Below are 24,908 nucleotides of genomic sequence, written 5' to 3' on the forward strand. Positions count from 1 at the left end.
TTGAAAGTAGTAATTATGTTGCAGTCTATCGGAGGCCAAATTTTCATCAAAAAAATCTTAATTTGTGTTCTGAAGATGAACATAGGTCTTACAGGTGTGGAAAAACACGAGGTTAAGTAGCCTAATCAATGACAGACATTTCATTTTTGGCTGAACCAACCCTTTAATGGATTATAAATACTGATGCTGTAAACACTACTCCGTTCTTCTCAGCTGTTGAAGCCATCGGGATCACATACATGCAAGGGTCAGATGGACACAGCAGGCATTAGTATTCAAACTGCCAGTGCACCAATCAGTGCTGGAGGAACGGTGTGGAGGATACAGGGGGTTAAGAGGTAGAGGGAAGTGATTGTGGTACAAATTCAAGATGGCACCAGAGCAATGATGATGAAACGGGGGGGAATCACTCGTAGGCCTGCAAGGCTAGATTTCTTAGCAAATCAGAGCTGCTGATTTCTGGCCTCGTGTCTAAGTTTATTAACAAAATGCATGTGTTTGTGACATATTTCAGTTCACTGAATTTGTTTTGTGTCTTGATGAATCAATTCAGCGAGTTCAAACCACATGTTGAGATGTTAAAAAGCACACAATAAAGGAGATGAAAACTTGAAAACAGTCTCTTGTGACTGATAACTGCCACATGTTGAAGGACGCTGAATTTCAAGCAGTCTCGTTGAAAACTGCAATCTGTTTGTCAGATGAATACTATACTATTTGGAATGCGAGGCTGCTAGTCTGTTATTTTCTGTGATGAATAAATGAAGAGAAGAATTACTTCTCAGTTTAACTGATGTACGGCTCAAACCGTGTCCATCTACAACTTTAAAAGCTAAGCTGTGGTCACAGGGCAGGTAATGTTACGTTTAACCGAACTCAATTATGACAGAGATGTTTGGATTACACATCTACTATCTCGTTTCCTAAGTGTCTGGTGACAAATTTAATTGGAATCAGATTATAGAGTAAGAAAAACTGAAGATCAATTTGCTGTGTAGTTTTTATTACACATTCAACACAGAGACCCCTGCCACGCACACGGCCGAAAACACCTTCTCTCCATTATAAGAATTCCCCTTTCTAATGCTTATTAATTTCACAGTAGATTATCTGCTCAGATACAGCTTGTGTTTTGGGACAGGGCTTTTTAATTAATTGTGTGCATGGCTTTATAAGTAGGCACATAGAATAAGGTTGAACCGAAGTCTTAATTAATGGAATTTAGTTTACAATAAATCATGATTATTTCTTTTAGCCTTCCTATATGTTTAACCTTGCCCTAATAATAATCTGAAGTGCATCCTCTAAAGGATGGTAGGCTATATATACAGTATATACATGGGATATAGCTTTGATTAAAGATGTTAGGTCGACATGATCAGCAAACTAAAACAGAACTTAAATGTCTTTGTATTGCAGCTGCTTTTATAAAAGAAACGTACTTGAAAACGCCCTCTGGAGGACAAACCAACGTCTGATAAAATATGAAGGTCTAATAATAGTTAAATGAGTGTGAGAATGAAAGAAATGTTCTTATAATGAAAGGTGTATACATATTTGGTGAGGCATTTTTTCGATTGCATTAATTTTAATGTATTTATTTATTTTGCTTTGACTGGGTCACACTGCGTTGGTAACTGAGAGCATTCCAGATAGCTATACAGATAAAAATACTAATAAATGTATTTTATAGTAATGAATGTAGGCCTAATTCTCTTTGAGTTGAAATAAAAGCGTTCGCTGCTGGAGTGGAGGACCTAATTGCGCTTTATTCAATCCACAACTACCTAAACATGTGTAAGACTATAGTCAAACAACGCACGCATTTAATTTAGAGCATTTCTTTGCATAAGAAACCATGAATCTTTCCTCTGTCGTGTGATAGCTACTCTGAAGACGCATTTACAGTCAGGCAGGTAGGCTACATTTAGGAATAATATATCCCCGAGCTCTCCTTTAATCTTAATCGGATACGTTTACTTTTAATGACACTTTGATTCACATCAAGGAGAAAACATAACCACACAAAGACAAAAGTCAAGTATTAGCAAGCTCTTCATGTGAATTTAGTAGAGACAAGTGCTTTCAAGCCTTCCATTAATGTGTTTTGTAAAGCTGAAGCAGTGTTTTTTTCATGGAGTCATCTCGCCACCCTGTGGCCTCCTTTTTCAGACATCCTGTTCGTACTGACTCATTTACAGTTAGCTACTAATTGAACAAAGATTTGTTGCTCATGCAAATATAGCTAGCCTATTTCTCCTCTTCTGTAGCTAGCTTCCTAATTCTTGGTGAACTGCTTTTGCTCCTCTTTTGTGGTCACTTTGTAAACGCGTTTGCTAAATTCATATAGTAGCCTAAATGTAAAATGCATAAACAGCTTAATTTCATTTGGTCGACAGGTAAAATAGCCTACAGGTTAAACACGGTTTTGTTGTTATTGTTAAAATAGCAAAGTGCTATTTTGTTTTAACAGTTTGAAAACAGGTCGAGAAGAAGCGCTGCTCAAAACCGCCATCTGCTGTCTGTGTTTGTCAATGCACGTTTGTGTCGTGAGTGACAGAAGTAAATGTGGTCACTTTGATTGTTATGTATGTAGTTAACTCTGAGAAAATGGTGTTATCTGGTTTACTTCAGACAATTAAAACTGCATTCATATTCTCATCACCCATTGTCTACAATATTAGCTCTGAATTAGCATTTAGGTCACATCAGTGAAGGTGAAGTTTAAAGGGACAGTTCACCCAAAAATAACAATTCTGTCATCATTTACTCACCCTGAAGTTATTTTATAGTTATTTTAAACCTGTATGAGTTTACTTCAGTTGAACACAAAAGAAGATATTTTGAAGAATGTTGGTAACCAAACAGTTGTTCATTTTTCTTTCTTTCTTTCTTTCTTTCTTTCTTTCTTTCTTTCTTTCTTTCTTTCTTTCTTTCTTTCTTTCTTTCTTTCTTTCTTTCTTTCTTTCTTTCTTTCTTTCTTTCTTCATACTATGGAAGTCAATGGGGACCAACAACTGTTTGGTTACCAATATTCTTCAAAATATCTTATTTTGCTTCTACAGTATTGTTACTGTGAACAATGGTTAATATAATTCTTCTTAATGCAGACAAAAACAAACAAATGACAGACACTGTTAATCTGACAACATTTACCTTCATTTACACTTATTTATATCAGTATTCAGCCAAGTGATTATTGTAAGATTGCAAATAAGAGGACCATTTATCCAATTCATTTTTCTGAAAGCTTTAGTTCTACAAAATATAAATTATATTGTAGATAACATTTTAGCTTTAATTCAATTACCAACTTCTTGTACTGGAAATGCATAAATGCTGGGTTAAAAACAACCCAAGTTGGGTTGAAAATGGACAAACCCATTGATTGGGTAGTTTTATTTAACTTTTGTTTAGATTACTAACACTCTAAAAATAATGGTGCTATACTAAAAGTGATTCTTTGGCTCATATATTCAGGGGAACCACTTTAAGTACTGAATAGCACCAAATCTTGGTTCTTCAGAGGTTCTTCAGCGGTTCTTTGGGATGACTGAGGTGCTATTTAGCACCACTACCATATCCAGAACCAGTTAAGCCCCTTTGAAGGTTCTTTATGAACCAAAAAACCACTGTTGGTGCTTTTTAGCACAATTTTTTGTCGTAGAAATAAAATGCGATAAGACACCTCGTACGGGTTCTACATAGCACCATTTGACAAAGGTGCTGTAGAGCACCTTTAAAGATATGGTGGTTCCCCTATGATTACAAGCCAAGAACCACTTTTAGTGCTTTATATCCTTTTTATTTTTATTTATTTATTTATTTTTTTTTAGAGTGAATATGGCTGACTTAAAATGAACCTAAAATAGGTTGGAAATTAAAAATGAGACAGAATTAGAGGCAACAATCAAAAGGTGAACATTTATTAATAAGCAATTTAATAAATGTTTATTGTTTAACTATCATTCATTAAACTTATTACACTCTAAAAATGCTGGGTTAAAAACAACCCAAGTCGGGTTGAAAATGGACAAACCCAGCAATTGGGTTGTTTTAAGCCAGCGGAAGGGTTAATTGTTTGCCCAACCTGGGTAGTTTTATTTAACTCAACTATTGTTTAAAAATTACTGTATTGCTTAATTAAAATTAACCCAAACTATGTTGGAAATTAACATTTATTAAAGTTCAATGAATAATTATTAAACAATAAACATTTATTAAATTGCTTATTAATAAATTTATATTAATAAACTATTAAACTATTACATTTATATTAATAAAATATTAAAGCTTATTAATAAACATTCACCTTTTGTCTATTATTGTTGTCTCTAATTGCATCTGGTTTTTAATTTCCCAACTATTTTGGGTTCATTTTAAGCTAGCCATATAGCAATTTTTAAACAATAGTTGGTTTAAATAAAACATTTAACCCAACCGCTGAGTTAAAACAACCCAATCGCTGGGTTTGTCCATTTTCAACCCATCTTGGGTTGTTTTTAACCCAGCATTTTTTAGAGTGTAAATGTTCATTTATTAAACATATTCATGCATGTTAATTTCCAACATATTTTTGGTTCATAATATTTTTGGTTCATTTGGTTCCAGCCATATAGTAATCTAAACAATAGTTGAGTTAAATAAAACTGCCCAGCACATTGGGCAAACATTTAACCCAACCGCTGCATTAAAACAACCCAATCGATGGGTTTGTCCATATTCAACCCAACTTAGGTTGTTTTTAACCCAGCACTTTTAGAGTGTAATTCAATTACCAACTTCTTGTATTGCAAATGCATATGCTCTCTGGTAAACCTCATAATGTTAATGTGCAACGAACTGTTTGAAAATATCAGTTAATATCACAGGGAATCTGATCTTAACAAGACTCAGCACAAGCTTTAGCTCAGTTACTCCACAGGAGGTATTTGTGTCGCACAATGAGATTTCAGTGCCCAGCTGAAGTGATTGGCAGCTGATAGCATGTGCCAGCAATAGAGAAAGCTCTGCTCTGACCCCACGCCCTTCAACTGCGCTGCTTCCAGCCGTGAACACAGAGGCACACATGCAGACGCCGGCCAGAAACAAACACATGGCCACAGTCACATTACCCTGGTTTCCCACTGAAGCTAAGCAGGGTTGAGCCTGGACAGTACCTGGATGGAGACCTCCTAAGAAAACCAGGGTGCTGCTGCTGGAAGAGGTGTTAGTGAGGCCAGCAGGGGGCGCTGCTCACCCTGTGGCCTGTGTGGGTCCTAATGACCCAGAATAGTGACAGGGACACTAATGTAACAAGAACCGTCAGGTGAGACGTTAAACTGAGGTCCTGACTGGTTATTAAAAATGGCACTTCTCATAAATAGTAAACTATTAGAAGAAATGGTTATATGTATATATGTATATATATATATATATATATATATATATATATATATATATAGCCTTTTAGGGGTTCCATCATGTGATCATTTTATGGATTTAGTTTTAAATAATTAATTACATTATAATTCATTTTTAATTTGAATTGTGTTATGAGTTAAACAGCTCGTAAACATTTTTATCACTAGAAAACGTTAAAAAACCTGTTAAACATGAAAGTATATGCAATCATTTAAGACATTTCTCCTTATGTAGAACCTTTTTGGCATGAAGAGTTCTTTAAAATTGAGTCAATAACCCTAGTGTTCTATACAGAACCCCATATTTATTAATTAAGAGTGACAAAATGTAACCCAGAATTCTAATCAAAAAGACACATCTAAATTCCATCAATTTTTTTATTCCACTCAGTGAGCCAATAGGTTATGATGAACAATTAAGACATTTAAAATGTGATCAATGGAAGTAGTAAATATCATATTTATCATTTAATATCATATTCTTTTTTCCCCTTGAGCTGAACTATACAAACAAGCAAATGTGTACATGGGCCTATACATACATACATACAGTCAGCTATCAACCACTATAAATAATTTGCTTGTGTTGTACAAGCTTCTGTTAAGGTCTTTATTTGTAGGCTGCCAAATCAGTCCAATAATTAACAGCACAATTTTGGCAGATTTAATAAAGATTTTCAAAAATTACATTCGTTATCAAATGTGTCATTTTATACATTTATGGTCTAATAAAAATAAAATGCTATTAAATATTGTTACAAATACATCTATGTCACATATACATCTACATCTAAGTCTAATAAAGTCTTTTTGTGATTGGTGGTGCACATGCGCAGTAAAAGCGGCAGGTGAAGGCAATATCAAAAACGAACACAAGATGGCGCGCTAGTATAATGTACCGTTACAGGTACACCTGCTACATCTGAACCCATGGATTACGTCATGACGTACGGGATGTAATCATATTTTTTATCATGGAAGAAATTGAACCGTTTAAAAATAATGGCACACCATATTAGAACCTATATAAATTATCTGGTTAATTTTATGAAACTATAGGCATATGGCAAATTTTTAAATGATTGATTTTATTTTTTAATTATTATTTAAAGTGTAGAATTATGCTTTTTGCTTTAGTAGTCGTAGTAATAGAAATAAAAATAATGATAATAATAATAATAACATGAGGTGGTTTATCTGTCTGTGCGCTTCCGTATTTACACACCCACAACGGCGATACGTGTTGCCATATTTTCAAAACCACCCTATATGTTTGTGTATAAAATATAAGGTCAATGAACCTCAGTGCACGCCTGCGGGTGTATAGTAATGCATTAAACAATGAAATAGATAAGATAGATAGATAAGATATGCTATATTTTACGTACATGAAACCATTGTTTTGTCAAGACATGGCCATCCGTGCTAGCAGAAAGCCTGAAAACATTTAGCTAGAAATGTGTTTAAGTTTATTTCGCGCACTTGTCGTGTAGCAGGTTGTCCTGACAGGGGGAGTTTTTTCAGCGGATCTGGCGCCCTGCCGTCGTTCGGTCGGTCAGTCAGTCAGGCAGCTGCTGTTCTTCACACATACACACAGAGAGACACACAGGTCTGAATGGTGAAAGGAAGGTAAAACCGGCTACAAAATCGCCTTTTACAGCGGAATGTTCACTCGAAGGGGTTATGGAGACGTCAAGAAATCTACACAGAAAGTTCTGGACCCAAAGAAGGATGTTTTCACGCGTCTGAAGCATCTTCGCGCTCTGTTAGGTGAGTCTGACAGCACTGAAACATTCAGAGGCATATTCCCCACACCACCAATTTATCCTCAGAAAACCTGCGGGTTCTGGGGTTTAAATGCCACGGAGATGTTCAGATGGGTGTTTGAATGTGAAACGGGCTGTAATGTGCGTGTTACTCCATTTGTGATCGATAATGTATGGATTGAATGATTAGCGTTAGCTAGCTTGTTGTGCTACATCAACAACAGACCTGACAGCCAGTTTCGTGTGACTATATAAGCTACCAAATATATAAACAACAGACATACATACATACATACATGTGTGAATATATATATATATATATATATATATATATATATATATATATATATATATATATACAGAAAATATAAACAACAGACATAACACCCACCGAAACTACTCTGGTGTGTGTATATATATATATATATATATATATATATATATATATATATATATATATATATATATATATCAAACATTATGGATGTGTGTGAATATGTAAACAACAGACCTGACAGCCTGTTATGTGAGAATATTTAAAAAATGTAAACAACAGACACAACACCTTTATTCAAATAGATTTTGTAAGCATATATTATAGTTGTGCTTGCAGTCAATTTATTATTATTTTTATATACATACATATACATATATATATATATATATATATATATATATATATATATATATATATATATATAATTCTTTGTGATATAATTGTGTGGACATAATTTTTGGCCAGGCTATCATAAGAAATGATGAACATATGCAAAAACAGGAGAGAACCAACGAAATATAAATTACTGATTATGTTGTCAATGAATGCTTTTTCCTGTGAACTTTTTGTTTTTCTATGCATTTCATGTTTTGCATAGTAAAATAAAACCTGTAGCTGTAGTTGTAGTGCCTTTTTTACCAAATAATTTTGTCAGATAAATACCTTAACCAAGTTTTAGTGTTTTGTTCTTCCCTAATATTAAAAAATATATATATATCTTCCTCATATTTTAATGGTTTAATTGTACTTGTAGGGTCATTAATAACAAATTTCCCATTCAGACAAAACAAACAGACATGACAACCAGTGTATATGTGAATATAAAACAATGCAAGTGAAGTTGTGTATTTTGGAGATGTTGAGAATCGTGATTTTTTTTGTTTGCTTGTTTAAAAGAGAGATCACGATTCTCCGAACAGAGAACTAAACAAAATACCATGTATTTTACTAGAGGTTCTGACAAAATGTTAAATGCTGCAGGCTATTTTTTTTATTTTTTAAAAGAAAATATTTAATTCATTTTAATTATTTAAAAAATCAGTTTAAATGAATGATTCAATGACTCACTCATACAGACTTCAGGCTTGTTCGAGATGCATCGGCGCTGCGCAGACCGATCGGCATGTGACATTAAAGTACCACGAGAGCGACTGGAGAGCAGATGACTCCTTATGCCTTTGAATTGCTGTCGCGGTAGGGCTGGGCGATATATATTATAAAAAAAAATTTATATCTCGATATTGTCAAAACTTTTACTATATTCGATACATCATTATGTTTGCATTTGATTTTAAATAATAATAATAATAAAAAAAAAAAACATTTTCTTTGCCACAATTAAAAAAAAAAACTATTCAGATAGAACAGCTATTGTTACAAAGTAAATACAAAATGTTTAGCGCAAATTTAAGCAGTTAAAAGCTCCTTCGCAAACCTGAATTCTCAAACTGTTCTCTGGACCTGAGGGTTTCATGCACCCACAGCCTCTTCTTCCTTGCTGCTCTCTCTCTTCTTCTTACTAGCAGGGCTAGTGCTATTCCTCACTTCTTAGCAAGGGACATATACATATTTTTCTTCTGACCGAAAGGTGGAACAACAATCAAGTAGCAAGGAAGAAGAGGTTGTGGGTGCATGAAACCCTCAGGAGCTCCATTTCTATTGGGTAATCGTCACAGAGCTATTTTGAACTTTGACCACAGCGTGCGCACAAGCTGCGCTCCGCTGCCCGTGCACTTTGGTCAACGCAGCAACAAACAGTCAACACGCGGCGCAAAGCATTGAAATAAATGGGTTTCATAGCGTAGCGTTTTCCACGTCCTGCATGAAAGGGCCTTAAGAGGACGTAATATTCAACATTCGGCACTTTCTTTTGGGAATTAGTATGTTTGAATTTTACATTGTCATCAAAATTTTTGCGATATTGTCGCTAATATTCAATATATCGTCCAGCCCTATTTCGCGGTACTTTGATGTCATATGCCGATCGGTCTGCGTGTCGCCAATGCATCTTGAACAAGCCTTTTACTTGTTTCATTACTAGATGAATGAGCATTTTTGAATGAATCTCTTGAATGAATGATTCAATGACAAATACATTTTTTTTTAACAGTCACTTGTCACCACCTACTGGTGTAACGCGATAACTGATACAATCTTTATTTGAAGCATCAAGATACTTTCAAAAGGTGATTTACTCTATTTTGATAACTACTGTAGACATTAGTGTTTATATCCAAAGTTTAAACTTTTATCCCAGTACTGTGATAATTTGAATTATTGTGAAGTAATGATACTGTGTGGTTAAAAAGTTTCATACCTATACATGACAGCTGCTCTCTCTGAAGATTTGAATGTTCGCTGAAAGATTTAATAGATCTAGTCGAATCATTTTCATTTAGGAATAAGATCACATGGATGTTTGAATCGAGATCACAAACTTTAAATGATTTATCGTGCAGCAGTGTAACAAACACAAATATTTTTGTGTTTAAAATAAGTGAACTAATCAGTGCTCAGTCAGGGCATTTGCATGTGTGTTAATTTTATTGTGTGCCAGTTTCTGTGATCATGTGTTCTGAGCTCATCTGATCATAAGAGAAACAGTTGTAGTGTAACAAAATAATTTAATCTGATGAGCAGGCAGCATTTTTCACAGTTTGTCATCTGTGATGACTGATTCAGAACCTGCCTACGATGTCCAAAAATGTAGTCTTCTTTTTTTTTTTTTAAACTGCAAGCTGTCTTTATATGAATAGTTTATCAGTGCTTTTCCTGCTGACTCATTTCTGGTTCAGTGTCAAGGCAAGTAAGCAGAGGTCAGAGGTTACAGGATGCTGTCTGTGACTTCCCAGTGTGTTTTTGTGGTCGGTGTATTCGGAGCTAGATAAATCCTGTCTGTTTTGCCATCAGCTGTTATTAGGATCATATACTCTCACCCAGCTGCAGTGTGACATTGTCCAGTGTTTTCATTAAAGGAAGAACTTCCTCTCACATGCTGCTTCCTGTGTGGACAGGAAGTGAGGTTGAGTGATAGCGTTACAGAGAAGGGCCATTAGTGGCCTTTTTTTTCCCTTTTTCTTCTCCTTTTTAATTCTATGTGCAGTTATTTATTTGTTTAGTTGCTACTTGAATTATTGAATATGGTTTGATCATGTGTTGAATAATGGCAAATTTTAGGCCTAGTTAATGAATCATATACAGATAAAACTGCCCAAGCAAAACCTTCACCAGTGTCCTTTTGCCTACTAAAGGAGCTGGCGTTTTGATGCCGTTGGTCACTGGCGTCTAGAAAAAACAATGTTTGCAAAAATAATGTAGCTTTGCACAACATTAAATGACTCAAATAATAACTAAAGTTAAAGGTAAAAGGTGTAATTTCTGCACCCATAGCAACACAATTTTAAAAATGTGATTAAAAAATAAGTGCATCCATTGTTTGGAAAGAATTAATATTTAAACTTTTTGACAGCTATATTTTTCATATTCAGCTAACCATTTTTTTTGATGATTAGTTGACTAGTGTTTACCAGACATGAGAGTCCTGCACATTTCCTGTTTGGTAAACCTGCACCCACAGCACTTAACAGAACACCCGACCTGTTATCCAACAGCAGCGCTAATTTAATTCTGTACCCGACCCGTTTGACAAAAAGACCGCGACCTGAACCTCACCGCATTAAATCTACATCAGGTAGACAAAAATTATTTACTTTGTTATGTAACAAGCATTAAAACCAACATTAGGCATTCTGAGTTGATGCTTTTATAAAAATAGACACACAGCCCAACATGGTAATAATTAACAGAAAAAAAAGATGAAAACGTGTATCCGTCGAGTCAACAATACAAATTGTTTGCCTCCATCATGTGAACAATCTGCCCATACAGACTATTTTAAAACAAATGTGCATAAATCACACCACAGACTATACAGACGCTTAGAGGTCTCCATAAATGAAAAGAACATATAGCCAAATATGAGCCTATATTGTCATTTAATATCAGGGATATTTTAGCAGATTCACTCTTTGATACCAAGTCGATACTGAATTTTAACAATATGACACTTTGAGCGCTGTTGAGCGGATTCGTAAACACCTGATTGGCCATTGTGTTCACGCACTCATCAGATATGTCTGTGATTGGCTACAATGATAATGATGATGTAATATTATTCCACCCATTATATCAAATATTAGCGGTCAGTCAATCCATATGCATTCTTTACTCTTACTGATATACTATGTAGACTAGAGCTATAAAATTAATCAAAACTGTAAAAGGTAAAATGTTTATATGTGAGTAAAAGCCTAAATCAAATCATTAAAAGCATTCGAGTCTCTTCAGAATATTTGGACTAAATCACTCAATTCATATGGATTAGTTTTATGTTTTTTTTTTGTTTTTTTTTTATGAACTTTTTGAAGCGTTAAAAAGTTGCGTAGCTGTCAGTGGAGGGACAGAAAGCTCTCAGATTTCATCAAAAAGATCTTCATTTGTGTTCCGAAGATGAATGAATTTAAATTTCTGGGTGAACTAGTCCTTTAATTATGTTGCCTGCGTTCAATCAAAAGCTCGTCAATGATAGGTGAGCGTAAGTGTTAATAGGCTAATATGTTAATGTTTTAACCTGTTATTTATTTAATCTACTTAATGTGTTATTTAATTAATCATTAATAATAGCATTAATGACAAACTTAATTTATTCTTTCCAACACAGTTAAATACATTTGTTTAATGAAAAGTTAAGTAGTTAAAGGTAGTTCTACTGTTGTACTGAAAAGATATATTTTGAGCAGTGGTAATGTTGTGGCTGTGGGCTGGAGCCGGAGAGCTGCTGTGTGTGCGTTTACTGGTCATGTGTGGTTGAGCATGGTTGAGTTTAGTAATTACAGCAGCACCTGATCACACACAGCCTGCCTTTACTCCCTCCACCAACCCCCATGGCCACCACGACTGTGAAAGGACAACGGTCAACACTACAGTCCGGGTCACAGGGATGACCCATTCCACTGGCTCATCTCTAATCAGCTGTGGAAGGGGAAAAATCATTTTGCTTCTAGTGTATGTGTGAATATTATGCATGCATTATGCTGTTTCTTCAGATAGAGTCAATTAAATTCATATATAACCACCCTAGTAATACTATTCCTCTGTTAGGTCTGCAAATTAAACCTTTTCCATTTTCTTTCTCAATGCACATTATAACAGGTAATGAAAGGCCCTCAAAATTGTGATGCATGTTACTGATTAATCTTAAATGTGGTACTGAAGCTAAACACAGCTGTGGAGTTATGTTTGTGGCTTATATGTTTCATTTGTTTGAGCTTAATGCTGCATTTAAGAAGAGGGGCTCTTCACACAGGACATGATGTGGAACGCAGCAAAATGAAACAATGCAGGAATCTTTCTCAAAGATGAACTCCTTTTCAACTTTAAAACACCTTACAATGCAGGTGCATTGTGTGAAACACTGAAATATTGTCCAGTGTGATGCATGAGTACACAGACCATCAAATGAAAATAGTGCAGATAGAATATAAGAGTGTAAACTGCTCCTTACTACACATTATTATTCATAAAATTTTGGCACTCTTTAATGTGACAGATCACTGTAGCACCTCGGTTAAAGAGAAGCGTCAGCACGGAGCGCATGTGGGGCCCTATTTTAACGATCTAAACGCAAAGTGTAAAGTGCACGGCGCAGGTGCACTCAGAGCGTGTCCAAATCCACTTTTTTTTTCTATTTTAACGATGGAAAAACGGTCTGTGCGCTGGGGCGCATTTCTGAAATGGGTTGTCCCTATTCTCTTAATGAGTAATGGGCGTAACGTTCAATAAACCAATCAGAGTGACATTTCCCATTCCCTTTAAGAGTGAGATGCGCTCGCGCCATGGCGGATTGCTATTTACATGGCGGAATTTGTTGGCGATGAGTCAGTTAATATATATGTGTGTGTGTGTACTGGCACAATTGTTCAATTAATTAGCCAATTTCGTTCATCATTATAAGCAGTAATAGGCTGAATTGAAAATAGGTAGCCTAATTCTAATACACACAATGACTATTCATCATTACATTTTTATATTTATGTAGCCTACACAATAATATTCTTTTACACTGTAATCCTTTTGTTTTTTTAATATTTGGCATGTTTGTGTGATGCGCATCCCTGTGTGTAATAAGCAAAGTCAATGCGCACTGTGGACGCGCTCAGAGGCGCAGTTTCTACCAACGCGCTCTAACAAAAAAATATTGGGCCATTGACTTTAGACTTTAGACCAGGTTTGAGTTGGTCTATGGCGCAGTCTATTTTCAGCTCCTTAAAATAGCAATGCGCCGGCAATGCGCTTGAACACACCTCTTTTTTAGACCAGCACGTCCATGGGTGCACTAACTGGCGCAAATGCATTTACTAATTTAAGGACGTGGCGCTGAACGGGAAAACGCAAACGGAGCCGGACGCAAACTAGCAAACACACTTGCGCTGCGCCTTGCGTCGCATTGCACCGGGTGTATTATAGGGCCCGTGAACATCCTCTACTCCGCTTTAATACCAATTACGGCATGAAATGAACATGAATAAACATCTGAAAGTATGTTAAAAGATACAGTACAACTTACCGAAATCTGTATCATGTCTCGTGTAATCGCTCATAAAGACGTCAATAAAACAGCTTGTAAACAATGTCACGTAACGTCACATTTACCTCAGAAAAACTATATTCAGTGACCATAAACTCATTAGTCAGCTAGAAAAATGAACTCTAGAGAGCAGCATTCTGATAAATATATGCACCGTTACATATTCATTAGAATTTTTAATGTTCTTCAATATTTAATGCATGTTTGAATAAATCAGTTAAGACAGATTTTGTTTATATTTCAAAAAACTGAATTGGGAGTAGAAATATGATTATGTAATTCTAAACTTTATTTATTATAAAAAACATCAGTGTAATTTAAGTGTTTGTATATAAATAAGTTAATTTTAACCTTCAGTATTATTTAGTACCAACTGACTCCCATGTGTAGTTTACAGCATTAGTTGATTTTTTTTTTTCCTCTAGAAAATTTGCCATGTACTGTATCTGATATCCTACATCCAAAATAATTGAAATCGAATCAAAACGAAATTGGAATCGAATCGAATCGCAAGCATTTGAATAGAAATTGAATCGAATTGTGAAAATTGTGTCAATACCCAGCCCTACTGTTAAATAAAGCAAAATGTTTACAAACATTATAAACACTACACATTTGGCTGTAGGCTATTTTAGTTCCCCTCACTCAACAATAAATCAGAACAGAAGTTATATATAAGTAAGTATAAGTAAAAGTAAAAAAAAAAAAAGTAGCTATATAAACATCAAGGCAAAACAAATTCATTAAAAGCAAAACTGAAACAGAATATGGCGTTCGGCTCACGTATCCTACCTCTCTCATTCGGCACGAATCCAAATGTTTCCATATATGCAACGTATTTGTATGCTAAACTATTATACTTGCACTTTATTTATTCATATTGTTGGTAATGTGACAACCCTACTACACAATAATGAAATGTCCAACATTACCTTCATCTTTTGTCTTGGGTTAATACATGTGATTAAATGTGATGGAAAATATGGTGGATCCAGTTATATAAGGATAGTTAAGCACTTCTTTCACTTGTTACCAGGAAGCTGATTGTAATCTATTTACATGAGTCCTGCATTTACATGTGGGTTTGAATGATGCAAATCATCGTCTGGCCTCCGTCCCAATAGGAGTCCCTGCAAACCTTGGACGATTTGGTTAAGGACAGAGCTGTACACAAATCCATCCATCAGTCTCAAGGCCTCGAATGTCACTAAAAAGCGTGGTCTGATTAATATTTTTAAAGTGTATATTTGTCTTTTATTGTAGCGCCTCACTGATATTCTGACAGCTGTGCTTTAAATGAAATCTAATTAAAGGTGCCCTAGAACCTTTTTTTAAAAGATGTAATATAAGTCTAAGGTGTCCCCTAAATGTGTCTGTGAAGTTTCAGCTCAAAATACCCCATAGATTTTTTTTAATTAATTTTTTTAACTGCCTGTTTTGGGGCATAATTAGAAACAAGCCGATTTCAGGTTGTGGCCCCTTTAAATCGCGCGCTCTCCGCCCCCAGAGCTCGTGCTTGCCTTAAACAATACATAAGCAAAGTTCACACAGCTAATATAACCCTCAAAATGGATCTTTACAAAGTGTTCGTCATGCATACTGAATGCATGCGTCGGATTATGTCAGTATTGTATTTATTTGGGTGTTTACATTTGATATTGAATGAGTTTGAGGCTATGCTCTGTGGCTAACTAGCTAACACTACACTGTTGGAGAGATTTATAAAGAATGAAGTTGTGTTTATGAATTATACAGACTGCAAGTGTTTAAAAATGAAAATAGCGACGGTTCTTGTCTCCGTGAATACAGTAAGAAACGATGGTAACTTTAACCACATTTAACAGTACATTAGCAACATGCTAACAAAATATTTAGAAAGACAGTTTACAAATATCACTAAAAATATCATGTTATCATGGATCATGTCAGTTATTATTGCTCCATCTGCCATTTTTCGCTGTTTTCCTTGCTTGCTTACCTAGTCTGATTATTCAACTGTGCACATCCAGACGTTCTTCCCTTGTGTAATACTAACTGCCCTTGTGTAATGCCTCGATCATGGGCTGGCATATGCAAATATTGGGGGAGTATACCCCGACTGTTACGTAACAGTCGGTGTTATGTTGAGATTCGCCTGTTTTCCGGAGGTCTTTTAAACAAATGAGATTTATATAAGAAGGAGGAAACAATGGAGTTTGAAACTCAGCGTATGTCTTTTCCATGTACTGAACTCTTATTATTTAACTATGCCAAGATAAAATCAGTTTTTAATTCTAGGGAACCTTTAATTATGCTATCACCTGGTGGTGACCTTTTTCTTTTTTTTCTTTTTTTTTACTGTTAAATTCTTGAAAAGCCAGACTTTTAGACTATTGACATGAAGTTCAGGTGGGAAGAGTACATCTGACTGACATGTAAAGTGACTAACTACTGTTAGCTTAGTTGTTGTGTGTTATTGTAGTACAGTGAATGCATAATAATGCAAGTTGATTTTCTGATCATATTTTTTTTCCAGGCACATTTTACCAATTCCAAACCACATCAATCTTAATAACTATTTTGTTTTTAATCCTTTATAAGTGATATATAATTGTTCATGAAGGCTGGAAATGGAAAACGCCTTCATTGTGTCACACTGGAAACCAGTAAACATCATGCTCATGCTGCTTCAATGGTTTGCTCAAAAACAAGAGAAATACAGTGAGACAGAGATTGTGCATAAGCACTTAAACTCATTTTCTTTTTGTTTGTCCTAATGACCTTGAAAAACAGGCATCCTACTATTCATAGATGTTTGTATTTTTTAAAACAAACCAGCGAACATCCGAATTACAGTCTCAAATGCATCTGTGAAGTTTCAAATGCTTATCTAGTTGACAGTAATTCACCCTTTAGTGGCTGTTATATCCTGCTATCTTCACAAATTTGATGCCACTAGCCTCGCAACTTTGGCACGTTTAGTGGCCTTGTAAATACTCCTTTGTTTTCTGGCTGACCAGTAACATTTCTGCACCCAAACTCCCCGGAAATTGCATCTTAGCCAGCCATTCAGAATGTTGCTTGCCATTTTTGTGTATGCACCAAGTGGCTGGTTAACAGACAGTAAACTCTGTAAACAGAGTCTAAGACCATGTCCATTAATCCTCCTCATATCAAATGTTCTGCTGTTATATTTGGAAGTATTTGTAGAGATACTGAAGTTGACAAACCTCATATCGCAGTACATTAGCATTCTGTTGTGAAAGGGGATGCTGTACAGGTTTGGTGACTTCAGAAGTCATTAGGAGTGCACCTGCTGTTACCACTGTGATGGTAACTGTGATCATAATGAGTTGATTTTAGGGAATTGGAATGCAGGAGGAATAGAGGGAGTGGTATAGAGCGCCTCTCCTGTTCCTGCTCAGCAGGCTGTGGTGCCACTCCTGTCCAATTTTACACACATAAATAGTGTTTAGCTGAATTTACCAGTATAATAGTGCACATTAGTGCCCACCCACTTTTTCCGAGCCAGACCAACCAGTTATGAGGTGAATCACAGCATTAAAAACTTTTGAAGCAAAAAAGTATTTGAAAATTGGATGAAAAAAAAATGGTATGAGTCTACGAGACTTAAGGCCAGATTTACTAATTGCTTGTGCCAGCTTAAACCCTCTTTTGGCATTAAATAAATGACTGTCATGATTTACTAATGACATAGAGTGAAAAATTAACAATGAAATGGTGTGGACACAGTTATTTTTGAGTTTCCATTTCAGACGCAAAATTTATGGGAGGGTATTTAAATAACGTGATTTATTAAGGTTTGCGGTAGTCAATTTACTGGTATTTGTGGCATTATTTAAAGGGGTGGTTCATTGTGATTTTCACTTTTTTAACTTTAGTTAGTGTGTAATGTTGCTGTTTGAGCATAAACAATTTGAGCATTGTCAGTTGATCACCTGCAGAAATTTCCATTCCCATCAGTGTTTTTATGGAATTGCAGTCTTGTGCTTGTACTGTTTAGTAAATCTGGCCCTTGAATGGCTTTAGTGAGGAAAATCCAGCTTCGGCATTGAGCATTGAGGGAATGACAATCAAATTAAAAATAGTGGTGAAATATAAAACTGCTCATTTAAGTTGTGTTGATTACATCTATTGAAACAATATTGCAAAATAAAATTGGCTCATTGGTATCATTAATGTCTTTGTGACGACCAAATGCAATCAAGTATAATTTACTACTACGTTAGTTGACTTGTCCTATATTTAGTTATATACTCAGGTATATATTATCTTCTTTTATGGGAACATCTCAAATGTCAAAATATACAAAAATTCTTATTCAGATATTTTATAAGGACCCCCCTGGCATTTTGTCAAGGACCACTAGGGGTCCATGGACCCCTGGTTGAGAAACACCGCTCTATAATGACTGTTGTCATCTATGAGGCTTCAATGCAAGCAAGACTATGGACCCTATCTTACAGCCGGCGCAATGCGGTGCCAGGCGTGACACAAGTGTTTTTTGCTAGTTTCAGCCCGACACAGTTATCATTTTCACGTCCCGTGCCACGGTGTGCCCATTTGTACGCCCATGGGCATGCTGGTCTGAAAACGAGGTGTGTTCAGACGCATTGTTGCCGCGTTACTATTTTGAGGCAACTGAAAGACTGCGCCATTGACTAACTGAAACCTGGTCTAAAGTCAGTGCCGCAATACTTGTTTTGTTATTTAAAGAGCGCGTTAGTAATACGTGCCTATATGTGGGTGCACATTGCGCATACATTCTGCTTATTACACACACAGGGAAGCGCAGCAGCACACAAAATGCCAAATATTAAAAATAAAAGGGTTACAAGGTAAAAGATTATTATTGTGTGCATAAAGATAAGGCTTTTCCCACGGATGGTCTGCTCTTGCGCTTTAACCTTGCACACAAGCAGATCCGTTTCCTCACTATAGATGCGTTCAGTTATTCTGCTTGCAAATTCCGCCTTGTAAATAGGGAATCCGCCATGACGCGAGTGCAACTGGCTTTTAAAGGGAATGGGAGATGAAACTCTGGTTGGTTTATTGTACGTTATGCCCAAAACACACCCATTACTCAGTAAGAGAATAGAGACAACTCTTTTAGACCATGCGCCAGCGCATCATTTTTCCCGTCCTTAAACTAGCAAAAGTAGATTCGGACATGCCCTAAGTGCACTTGCACCGTGTGCTTTAGACCATGTGCTCAGATCGTTAAAACAGGGCCCTCTATGTCAACTAGCATTAAAATTCCCTCAGTCAGGAACAGTGGATTTCAGTGGTTTCAAAAATGTGACTTGAAAGCAATAACTTGCAAACTGAGTCCTTTGGTGGAACAGAGATGCAGACTTTTTGAAATGCAACTTTTCCTTGGTGTTTTGTTTAACCTTCTTCTCTTTGCTCTGGGTAGACCTAGCACTCAAAGTAGGAATATCAAAAGTATCGTTACTGACTTGATACTAAAGGAGTGGTAGTGCTTGCAGACTGTAATACAAACCTTATTTTCATTCAGGAAGATTTCCCTCAGGAGGTTTTCTCTCAGAACAGAACATAAAATGACCATTAACAAATGTATCCAGTTTTAACCGGTTTGGCACAGACTACCCAACTTTGGGTTACACTGACCCAGTGCTGGGTGTGTGAGGGAGTTCATAAATTATATTGACAGTAAAAATGACCCAGCAGCTGAGTTACAGAAAAATACCTTGTTAAAAATAGTAAAAATAAAACAGTATTTGAAAAAAAAGAAAAAAAAGAAAAAAAACTGTATTTGGGTTTAAAACAAATTAACCAGCATACATAAATTTGCAAGTTTCAGCGTATTTGTACTAGTATTGTTTGAGTGATTTACGCTTAACCTTTAAACCATTACCAGCACACCACAGCTCTGAAACACAGCAACTTGTGATGATGACCAATGCAGTGTATGTTTCTCAGACATTTACTTTCTGGAAAATTATTTTTATTAACAAAGTGAAAGTACAGTGCCCTTTGATTTGCTTTTGCAAATATGACTAGTTGAAAATTATGTTTTAGAAATTATGCACACCTCATTTGATATGGATGACAATTATTAAAAATGTATTAAAAATGATATTATAGCACTACACAACAGCAAAATATAGGCCTACATAGTATAAAAGTTTTTGTTTCTTTGCTTAAAACTTTATTTTTCCAAAGTATGGTTGACAAAGTTTCCGTTGAAATTGCCCAACTGTGAAATATTTAAGTATATATATATTTTTTTTTTAATGTAGTGAGAAGCCTAACTGAAAGGGTTAGTTAGGAACGTCTTGAATATGGCAAGAAAATATAAAATAATTTATTTCATTGCTATTACAGATATTGCCTGTTGTGAGTTATTATCTGTAATGACTTTGAAAGTAGAAACAAAACAGACATTGGTATATTTGTATTTTTATTTATGCTTTACTGATGGCTTCAGTCAATTGCTTCAATTTATCCCTCAAATTACTTTCACCTGCTCTTGGTCGTATTATTAACCAACACTAAAATGTTCTACAAAATTTGAACAAAAGCCTGTTCATCATATAAAACATTATGTCTCTCCAGACGTCTTTGATGAAATCATTTGATTCATATGGATTACTTTTACAATGTAATCAGGCGATGGAGAGAATGTTAAAACTATCTTCATTTGAGTTTTGAAGATCAAAACTGTTATGCATTTGGAATGACATGAGAGTGAGTAAATTATGACAGGTTTTGAGTGAACTATCGCTTTCACAAAACATGTTCTGTGGCGATCAATGGCTGAATACTTGTGATCGGGTCACCTGTGACGGATGTTAGTAGCTGTAAACCGGGCTCGTCATTTCATTGAAATATATGAATGTGTCTCAGAAAAGAGCCTGTGAGTGTTAAATGTCTGGTGATTACAAACCCTGCCGGTTAAAAACACATGCAAGGCAGCATGTGACCAACTCTACTGTTGTGTTTGACTTTTTCTACAAGGTCAGCGGGACCTTGAAACGAGATGTTTTCCTCAGCAGGGAGATTCCCTTCTTTTGTCAGGCTGTAGTTACTCATGAACAGCAAACAAACAGGCCTGTTATATTAAACAGTTATTGCTGCGAAGTGTATGTTAACAGGCTTTTTCTATTGAGCTTATTCATGTTACAGGGCTCTTTTCTTCACCTCCTCCGTCAGACAGGTGATGCTTTCTGAAGGCCACACTTGTCGGTCACAGCTTTACATGTTTTCAGATACTTTCAGCAGCTCTGTTGTGAATGCAGGAGTTTGAAGAATGGCCTCTAGCCGGCATTGTGATGAAAGCTGTCTGTCCCACTGAGGATGAAGAATTGATTATTTGCCTTCTGAAAGTTGATGTAGTTCCAAGAATCTCTCAGCACTCAGCGCGGCTGCTGCTCACTGTATTAGAGCGCTTTAAAAGCCCCAGAGTTCACCATATCTTTATTGCCCTCTGCGTTCATATTTGTTTAGTTCCAGCTGACAGGCATGGATTTGTTATTAACCCCTGTCACAGTGTGGTCAAAAGCTGCTGCCTCTGTTGGATTCTCAATTTACTTAATAGTCTGCTGCAGAAAGACACCCGCTCCTGACTGCCATAGAGCCAGTGCACATTTTTGCTTTAAAGTTGTCATTTCCTGCTGCTCTATTTTATGTACTATATGTGTAGTACATAGATGTGTGCAAACCATAAAATGTGGGAAATCTTAATTTTTATTTGACGAGGACTTAAATTTAAGGATGGAAAAACAGGAATCACAGGAATTTTCTCCGTCCCTTTCTTACAATTGACTGAATGTTCGCATTCAGACCTGCCTCCCTCTAATCAACAACTAATTAATAGCACCAAGTCCCTGCCCTACATTATTTTTCTTTTTTTGGTAACCATTTGTTTCACTTAGTTGTATCTCATAATATGGAAGAAAAGATCTGTCGCTACATGTGTTACATCACAACTTTAAGGGTTTGTTTGATCCCTAATTATAATAATTGTAATTGCAGTAATTAGAAAGTACCACATCTTCTTGTTTGGGACCTATTCAGTTTTTTTTTTTTTTTTTTTTTTTTTTTCCCACACAATTCTCTATGGTTCTGTGTAGGAGTTAAACGGAACGTAGTTGATCCGTGATGTGTACAGACCAGGCCCCATGGTTGGGCATGCATGTGTCTCACAGATTAATCAGTATGTTTTACCTTCAATTCGGTGCTTACGCTTCGTTATCTGTGCACTCAGCTGCACACACCTGAAGAGCTCACACACAGAGAGGCGCATTTCAGGTAGGACGCAAACACCGAATTGACTTCTCTTTCACATTTCCATGCTCTTGAATGGACACGTACACACATAATGATACCAGTCTCAACAAGTATTGTCGTAAAACAGTTGGTTATGTCTAAAGTGAATGTAAACAGTTGAGAAAGAAATCGGATGTTTAAAGGGATAGTTCACCCAAAAATGAAAATTTGATGTTTATCTGCTTACCCCCAGCGCATCCAAGATGTAGTAATAATTTTACAAGATGTCTTTGTTTCTTCAGTAGGACACAAATGATGATTTTTAACTCCAACCGCTGCCGTCTGTCAGTCAAATAATGCGAGTGAATGGTAACTTCTACTATAAGAGTAAATAAAACTTTCATAAACAAGTCCAAATTAAACCCTGCAGCTCGTGACGATACATTGATGTCCTAAGATACGAAACGATCGGTTTGTGCGAGAAACCGAACAGTATTTATATCATTTTTTACCTCTAATACACCATTATGTCAAACTGCATTCAGCACTCGGTTAGTGAGGTCTGATCGCACTCTGATTGACAAGCGATCTAACCAGACAGAACGCTGAATCCGCCATTTGGTCCGACAAAGCAGTCAGGAGTTGGAATATTAACCTCAGTGGGATTAAACTTGAAAAATTGTGTATATTGACGTCTTTCCGCGTTTGAAACAACATTCATGTTCATTCATGTTTATTTGATGCTATAAATGGACTAGTAGTTAAGAGATGATCTGTTTACGAGCCTCCTAATCTGAGGCGTTACAGCGATCTCTCACGACACATTAAAGAGCTACAAAACGTTTTTTAACTGCACTTAATATCATAAGTAACCTGGTTTGTCTTTTTTGTCGATGTGTTGTCAGTGTCCTCTTTGCTCTGCAATGTATTTTTCACTCCGTGTGGCGTGACACATTGCGGCTTGTCGGACAAAGCAACAGTAACTAAGGGGGGCGGGTCTTTGCGAATGGTTAATTCACTGGATGAGCGGCGCTACATGTTCTGTTCATTCATCAACTGAAAAAACAGATCAGAGTAATCGATTCTTGGGATTTAAGAATCAATATCGGTTCGTAAAAATGAGAATCGATTAAAATCGAGAAATCAATCAAAACAACATTAATCAAACAACAAAACATAGCTTTAACAAAGATTAATCTATATATAATTTATACAGTGAACACACACAATACACCATCGCATTATCCCTGGATAACTTTTGAATCACTATAATGAATGTAGCATATAGTGAATGATGAATAATGAATTTATGAATTCACTGTGTTCGTGTTGTTTACATTATATGCACTTAGGTGCCTATTGACAACAAAACACAGACATTTGATGCAGTTTTACTCACCACCTACAGTTACGACTCATGACCGGGATCATTATCGCTGTGACTGCTCCATCTTTCAGTTTCAAACAATCTGTAAATCCAGTGTAGAACTGGGCCTTGTTTATAAAACAATAAGCGCCGATCCTGAGGGCTCGAGCAGCCTCGGAAAAACACGAGATATTCTCCATTCATTTAAATTGATTGCAACTACGAGACACGACTTTATCCTTATTTTGATAGTTAATTTAAGGCAGTTTCTATGGTTGTTTTAATAACAAGTATTGAGAGTGCATCAATGCAATGCATGAGCACCAATCTCTCAGCTCCACTTAACGTTAGTTTCTTTGGGAAGTTTGGTTATCTTTCCCCCTCGAGCAAGTCCTGCGCAGGGCTACCGACGACGGTAAAGCCGAACAAAGCGCGTTGATAGGCGTGCTCTTGCTCTCTCGCTCTGGTCGATGTGTGCGCGCGCTCTTCTGGGAGAAGTGCCGTACAAGGAATTCCGCCCTTTATTACGTAATAAAGGGCCATACTCAAAAAAAAAAAAAAAAACTGTCTGAAGTCTGTGAGAAATCGGAAGAGTATTTTTGGCACAGAAATACTCTGTCATACATCCAACTCGTTTTTTAAACTTTGGCCATGTTTAGCACGAGAGTCCAACTCGTTAACAGTGTAAATAAGTCAGAATGCATGAAATAGCATTAAACCCCCACCTTAAAGCGCAGTAAAGGTCATTGCACACTGAGTCCGAAATTCGCATGCGAAACTTTCGCACGTTAAAAAATAAATTCGACCTCACGTTATGTCAATCGCATTTGCACACTGCCTCCGAAACTTTCGTCCGTCAAAAAAATATTCGGATCAGGTTTTCTGCGTTTTTCGCATCCGTGGCACGCATTTTGAGAGACGTTTTGACAATTCAGAGCCACCGTACGCGAATGCAAAAATCCAGAATGCCATCTGACAAGTTGATCCACGTCGTCTACAGCACAAAACAGCAGCACTGAATGACTAACAACGTGAGGAATACAAACAGACCGAATATAAAGACAGATTGTGCCAGTAGTAAAGCATCAAACAGAGCCACTGACATCCTGAAGTAAACTTTGAAACGCTCGGATAATCCCGCAGCTCCTTGATGAGGTGAATTCTCCTTTCTCTCTATGCAATCTCGGGATTGAATAGACCCAATATTTTCTCTTTCTTT

At 36.3% G+C, this 24,908-nt stretch overlaps 1 protein-coding gene across 3 annotated transcripts in view; it reads left to right on the top strand.

Moving 5' to 3' along the window:
• The first annotated feature begins 6,974 nt into the window (after positions 1-6,974).
• ralgapa2 (Ral GTPase activating protein catalytic subunit alpha 2) overlaps positions 6,975-24,908 on the top strand; it is a 212,939-nt gene continuing 195,005 nt past the window's right edge. For all 3 annotated transcript variants that reach the window (XM_067368380.1, XM_067368382.1, XM_067368384.1), the window contains exon 1: positions 6,975-7,172. In XM_067368380.1, the coding sequence (XP_067224481.1) occupies positions 7,067-7,172 (106 nt within the window). In that variant the 5' untranslated portion in view covers positions 6,975-7,066. The remainder of the gene's footprint in view (positions 7,173-24,908) is intronic.

Source organism: Chanodichthys erythropterus, chromosome 18 (assembly GCF_024489055.1).
Source record: "Chanodichthys erythropterus isolate Z2021 chromosome 18, ASM2448905v1, whole genome shotgun sequence".
In the NCBI taxonomy this organism is placed as follows: domain Eukaryota; kingdom Metazoa; phylum Chordata; class Actinopteri; order Cypriniformes; family Xenocyprididae; genus Chanodichthys; species Chanodichthys erythropterus.